At 33.9% G+C, this 7,515-nt stretch overlaps 1 protein-coding gene across 1 annotated transcript; it reads left to right on the plus strand.

The window, feature by feature from the left end:
• The first annotated feature begins 307 nt into the window (after nt 1–307).
• LOC149158750 (WUSCHEL-related homeobox 11-like) lies at nt 308–4,512 on the plus strand. Its single transcript, XM_089434092.1, has 5 exons — nt 308–447; nt 839–996; nt 2,308–2,808; nt 4,182–4,384; nt 4,507–4,512. The coding sequence occupies exons 1-5, from the start codon at nt 341–343 to the stop codon at nt 4,510–4,512; spliced, it is 975 nt and encodes a 324-aa protein (XP_089290218.1). The 5' UTR covers nt 308–340.
• Nucleotides 4,513–7,515: the final 3,003 nt, after the last annotated feature.

Here is a 7,515-nt window from a genome sequence, read left to right on the forward strand (position 1 = left end):
AGCGATTGCTTCAGACTGTGAAGTCATCCATTATTTTGTTGCGTCAACGCGCCTTGGGAGCTATGCAGGGAGGAGTATAATAGTCACATGAGAGGAGGTTCCGTAATACGAATGAGGACGTTATAACAAATTCGCGAGAAGCACTAGAAATTGGCGACACAACTTTAATCTATCGCCACTCCCATTGGCATCCCGGACGGCAGCGGCCTCGGATACATAATTCGCATTTACGCCATCATGCTCTTTTCCTTGCCACCCGTTTTCATTTTTCGGTGGCTCCCCGTGCACCCGGACCCCTCGCTGCAATTTGACTTTTACACTAATCAAATTCAACCATTAAATGCCTTCTGCAACTACCCACTCCATAAAAAAGAATCGACCCTTGGTGGTCGCCATTGCAGCTGGCTTATTCTGGGTTGTGTTCTTGGAGATAGCAGCAAATCTCAGGTATAGTTATCCCATGTCTATATATTTCTTGGTTACTAATTTGTTACAATCAAGACTAAGACTATACTACTGGTTACCAACAAAACTATGTATGCTTATGAGCTGCTTTAGGCACTATCTATACAAGACTATAAGCCATGTATGCTTATGACCTGCTCTAGACACTATCTATACTTGTGAGCTGCTTTAGGCATGGATTTTTCTATTAAAAAATATTCTTTATCACAACTCATTAAGATTTTATGAAAATTGTGATTAATATCATGTATCTGACTGATGCCCTAATGCCCTTTGTTTTTAACTATATCTCACAGGAGTTGCACAGGAGTTGCAGCAGTAAATTTAAAGAATTGGTTTGCATTATTCTTACTATTTGAATTGGGTATTTCAGGCTGAATTTCGACAAGGTAAGACTAGCCCTTCTGTCAAATATGAATCCCAACAAGCATTGGCCCAGTATGTTCAAAGTAAAGCCCTCAACGTCGCACAATCAATGGCATGAAACATCAAATTCTTCAGCTATTTCCAGCCAAAGGTCTTCTTACGAAGGTAAGTGTCTGCTGCAACTCCAATTACATCCTCTTCTTCTTTGATATCAAAGCATCAGCTGTCAACTTCGCCGCTATGCCATTCTTTATCTCCATGAGATCTCAGTAATATAAAGGCATAACTGCTGTCGAATTACTTGTGACATTAACATGTTTATGGTTTCTTTAGACATTAACATGTTTATTGTTTTTATGATTGTTTTTCAAGAAATTAACATGTTTATTGTTTTTATGAGTTTTGTTATGAGTTTAGGTTTTTGTGATGTGAGTAATTTTGATATGATTTTTGGGCAGCAGCTATGCCATTTTTTTTTATCTCCATACAGTTTTAGTAATATAAAAGCATAATTGTTGTAGAATTTCTTTCTACATTAACATGTTTATAGTTTCTTGACATCAACCTGTATAGTTTCTTGACATCAACCTGTTTATTGTTTTTAGACATTAACATGTTTATTGTTTTTATGAGTTTATATTTTTGTGATTTGAGTAATTTTGATATAATTTTTGGATAGCAGCTATGTCATTCTTTATCTTCCTAAGATCTCAGTAATATAAAGGCATAATTGCTGTAGAATTTCTTTAGACATTAACATGTTTATTGATTTTATGATTGTTTTTTTCCGATATTAACATGTTTATTGTTTTTATGAGTTTAGGTTTTGTGATGTGAATAATTCTGATATGATTTTTTGGCTGTGTTTTTGACTTTAAGCGTGAAAATAATGTGACTCATCATACTAACACATTATTGTGATGGATTCGAAAGAATCATAATTGCCCACGATTTCTTCATCCATCTCATCTTACCTTACTCCGACATCTACTCAAAAACACTTACTCCAAACATCTACTCAAAAACACATTACTGCATACATCTACTCAAAACACATTGTGATAGATCCAGAAAAATCATATCAAAATTACCTACTGTTTCTTAGTCCATCTAGTCTAAATGTTTAGATGTGTAAATAGAATACCACTTCAACCACATATAAATGCAGTACAAGGCTTCTTGGCCCATGTTCATATCTGTGCCTGTAAGGTAGTTTGAAAGGTATTAAGATGGATAGTGCATAATGTCTTGATAGATAAAAAGAATTTGATTGTTAGCTTCATGCAAGGGGTATCTCAGATTCAAACCAAACCCTAGGTATATGTGGGCCTCTTAATACAATTTCCCAGTAGTTTCAGGGTGAAGGGAATTTGCTGGAAGGCGGAATTTTTCAATATTATGCGTTCCAGTGTATAGTATTCTTTCAAATTTGATTAAAATATGTCAAACAAAGTCTGAGAGCTGTAATTTGTTCAGGTACATCATCAGAGAATGAGGAGAGGAGCCCGCCGGAGCCAAAGCCTAGATGGAATCCAAAACCAGAACAAATCCGGATCTTAGAATCCATATTCAACTCTGGCATGGTGAACCCTCCCAGAGATGAGATAAAGAGAATCAGAGCTCAGCTACAAGAGTTCGGGCAAGTTGGGGATGCCAATGTCTTCTATTGGTTCCAGAACAGAAAGTCCAGAACCAAGCAAAGGCAACGCCAGTTTCAGTGTGCAGAGAGCTCTAAATCTAGCGCAGAGAAGAGTAGGACTGATCAGTCTAAAGCAATCATGAACGTAGCTAATACAACAGTTAATTCGTTGCACAACACTGGTGAATCATACTCTTCTGCTGGGCCGGCTGCTCCATTTGCTGCACATCAGGAGCATTATCATTTGCAAATGAATGGAGAAATGAGTAATGATCAGTGCAGTTACATGCAGTCCGTAGCAGCTGCTGCAGCAGCCAGAGGAGGAATATTTAATGAGGGTACATGCACTGACACAGCCAGAAAAAATATTCTCATGTCTATACCTGAACCTGCCTCTGGCTTAACTCACACTTCTCAATTTAGTTTTTGAAAAAACTTGTAAATCCCACTAAAATTTTATATTCCCCTTAGGTGACAGTCTGCTTATTCATGTAGCCACGGGTATGGACATCGTGTCATTGCTTATAACTTTAGGCATTATGATTCTCCAGATGCTTTCTAACATCTTAAGTCACAGTAATTTTTGTTTTAATTATAGATTTTGAGATTATTTGATATTTGAAAGACGAAACAATTGAATTTTAGAATTTTTTTTAGTCTTAGAATTTACAATAGACTTCAGCAATCTAACTCTAATAATTAGTTTTGTGATTGAGTATGTAACATATGAACTAACTGTAATCTTTATCTCAGTTACTTGGGAATATTTAGAATGTGAAAGATAGAATTGAGTTCAAAAATTGACTTTATAGACTATATTTTTATTTTTATTTTGTGATTAGGTTAATTTGTAAAACTTGTTATAATTTCAAGTGTAATAATATCACTCTCAAGCAAGGTGCATGAGTTTGAACAAGTTTCACTTTTAAGAGCTACTTCATATATTACATTATTATACTACATTATTGTTCATCAAATTTTGAAATATTCCTAAAAATTACAATTAAATTTAAAAATCTAACTCCAACCATAATTTTGTGATTAAATGTATATCCCTATCCAACCCTTAACAGGCACAAGAACCTAAAGGTCTTTGATACAGGCTGATTGGTGCTATTACTGTTTCTGTGACTACATATATGTCTTATGATTGCTACTAGGTTAAACACCTAACAGCTGTTTGATATATAGCCATTGATACCATTACTATTTTCTTGAGCGTAATCTATATATATATATGACTGGTTATATTATCTCTTTCAATTTCATTAGCCAGAATTTTCTTATTTTTCAGTTATCTTTAACCTGCTGCAGCTGTTAGAGTCAGCTTATCTACAGCCAATGATTCTAGCCAATACAATGGTATATGATGACAGTTGTGATTGTAGAATCTTTGGTTTCTCTCTAGATGAACTAGGAGAGTATTCTTTTCAATGTTTTAGATTAAGGCAAGTGTCTATTTTTATCAAATTTAATATATTTTCCAAATCTATATAAAATTATCAATAAAATTATGTATAACATGCCAGGTATAAAATTATCACATATATTTTGATACAAGCTGATTGCTTCCATTATTGTGTCTGACTCCATAGATGACTTGCTTGATACTAGTACAAGCATATGTCTTATGTTTGATATATCGCCATTGAGATCATTACTATTTTGTTGAACGTAACATATATCTCTGTCTGCTAATATTTGTCTGCAGGAACAGGAGAAGACTTGATCTACGGCCGTTCAATAACTGTACTCATAAATGACATCGCAGTTGAAGTCCCCATGGGACCTATAAACGTCAGGGCTGTCTTCGGGGAAAATGCAGTTTTGCTTCACTCCAGCGGTCAGCCAGTTTTAGTGAATGAATGGGGGTTCACCTTGGAAAGCCTGCAGCATGGAGCTATGTATTACGTGGTATGTTGATGCCAAAGCAGATTTTAATACCGTTATATCTTGACAAGTTCTCAAAATACTTGTTTGAGGTCGAATTTTATAACTTAACTGCTGTGTTTAACTTTTTCTAATCAATTTTGCAGATATGAAACGCTATTTGTGGACCTGCTGTTTCGGTTCGATTTGGAATTGCATCTGGTTGCTTTTCTCAGATATTTCGAATTCCGCGTTGTCTCCTATTTCTGTTGCTGCTTTTATATTAAATATTCCTTGTTAGTTTGTCTTGGGAATCAAGCAAATTACAGTGTACTGTGTATCTAGCAACACTTAACATGTTCTTTCTGTAGTTCAGGGTGCTTATAATGCTACATAATGCTCCCCACTTCAATAAAATCAGAGAGATCTGCAGTTCGTTATCCACTATATTATAAATATCAACGTCGTTGTGTATCTATATATTGAAGACAGCTTTGCATGTGTTTTAAAGAACATGTTTTTGCCTATTCGTTTATGTTATTTTCCTTTAGATTTAATAAACTTGTTGGAAGAGCTGTACCATAAATAAAATAGCTCCTGTGAGTAACCCTAAATAAATAAATCACATGCCATCCCTCTGAAACTCAGCCCTGTGGAGGGATGATATTTCATGTGAGGTATGGTATTTATTCAGTCACATACCATCCCTTTGAAACTCAGCTCCTTATATTGAATCAAGAGAGAAGCTTTAAGTTTTAACATTTTATCTATCTTATAAACAGAATAGAAATATGTGTGAATTCTACGTATTTTCAAACGGACTGAGCTAGAACTTGTAACCATGTTGGTTTCAACACCTCATTTGAATGATATGAAAGCCATGTTTGTTTTTGAAAACATTGTTTTATGGAAATAGTTTCCAATGATAAGCCAAATATACGAACATAAGTTTTAATGTACTGCAGGATGTTATAGTACGTCTTGAGCTAATTAACATTCTCAAAGTATATGTTGATCTGTTTAGTTGTTTTACTTCTTGAGCTAGTAAATATTCTTACAAGTATATGTTTATCTGTTTCTTATGTGGATTTGAAGTAATTGGGTCAATGGGGCATTCATCATTGGGGAATCCACTCATAGTCAAGAGAGCTCTAAAACGTTGCCCTTAATCACCCTTGACACAATCGTCAATCATGTAAAAGATATGCCTTTGTCTGATAGCCAGTAAGACTAAGCCCTACTTAACATGGTAATTCATTTAAATTTTGGATATGTGAAGGGTATAATAGTTTGATGGGATTAATGCTTAGTCTCCTTGAAGCCTACAAGGATTTCTTATGTGCCCATTGATCACTCCATTAAAGATATAGTCCTTTTACTTGGCGCTTTGGTTTGAAACCATGGAATTTCAATAATGCATTTACTTTCCATCTTCTAATACCGATATAAAAAACAAGTCTCAAATTCTTATTTTGTCACTGAAGTCTCAACTTCTTATGTTGTTTAAGGTTAATTTAAAAAAATATTTAACTATTTCGACGTATCCTCACTGTTTGTTTGTGTTGTTTAAGGAGGTTCGAGTTAAAACAGCTGTTAATTATTTATAGGCATTTTCAATGTTTTTATTATGAACAAGTTTTGAATTTGAAATAAATAAGAAGGTGAAATAACGTTATAAATATTAAAATGTTTATATATTTTATTGATGTGTTTATATATATATATATATATATATATATATATATATAATTCGAAAGACAATGTAATTAACAATATACTCTACACATCGTATGTTTTTATTGTGAAAAATCATGTATAAGCTAAAACGTTTTGAGGGAATTATTGTTAATGCAATTAAAAATATACTCCAATACTATTATTTAACAATATCAATAAGGTTGAGCTTTTTAGATTTACAAAGCATGTACACATGCTAAGGAACCATAAGGAGGCAAGGAGGCCTCTTTGACCACCATACTCAACCCACAAGAATGATATCAACAATTTCTCTAATCCTTGAATTTAAAACAAGTGTGGATTTGAAATGATACTATAAATACCAAAATGTCTATTCATCTTAGTAATATGTTTATTTTGTAAAATCATGTATAGAAACCAAAATTCCGAGGGAATTATACAATTATATTACTCTATTGAAAAATAACAATGAAGTTGAGCTCCCCTCATTAACAAATAATGCACACATTTTATGGAACTATAGGGAGGCCTCTTTCACAACAATACTCAATCCACAATAATGATATAAATTATTTTTCTCATCTTCTAACCCGAGGTGTACTAGGAAGCAAACAAGAAGCATTTTATACATGAACATCCTATAAAATTCTATAGAAGATAATAAATTTCTAGTGATAGGGAGATCTTTATATTTCCAATATCGAAGCTTAGCTTGCAGCTTTTCATGATAGCTTTTCCACATATCATTAAGGAAAGAATAATCCCAAATGGTATATCAAGGTATCTAATAATCTCGATGACATACATATGCTACTATTTAGGAGTAACCGAGGCAAGGGGTTGCTAGGACCAACAATCTAAATTTGAGATTTATGATCATTATCCACATTGGTAGAAGCAACATAAAAGGTTGGTAAGTTAATGAGGGTGGATTTCACTGAATTATGTTTAAAAGGGATTGATAGAACATACTCATATGTGAAATTACTATTAATTACCTTTGACTCATCTAAAATCCTACTACCATGAGTGATGGGCATTCGTTGTTACAAGAGGTCTATCAAGAGTTTTGCAATGATAACATAGAGATGTAAGGGCAATAGGGAATATTGTATATCACAAATATGTAATGTGATGTACTATAATGATAGATAGATCCATTCATAGAAATACCTATATAAGCATCCACAAATAGAATAGAAACCCCATCATCTTGGTAGGTGTATGTGTGCTGGGTCATTTCTTCCATGCAATGAACATAAGGATGAGGGAAACCCTAATTTCATTTGGTCTCCTTCTTCTCTATGCATGGGAAAACATTGAAATTGGGCTTCTAAGTCATTTAAAAAAATATAAGTGACCTAACCACTATGACCCGATAACTTTTTTTTCTTTCTAAAAGTGCTCCCTTGTGGGTTGATGGCCTTCATCCTATTGTTTGGTTTCATATTTCTCTCCTCATTACCCATGGTGTTTCC

This window comes from Pinus tabuliformis, chromosome 5_2 (genome assembly GCF_031772625.1).
Source record: "Pinus tabuliformis cultivar Carrire ecotype Pingquan chromosome 5_2, CPIR1, whole genome shotgun sequence".
NCBI lineage: Eukaryota > Viridiplantae > Streptophyta > Pinopsida > Pinales > Pinaceae > Pinus > Pinus tabuliformis.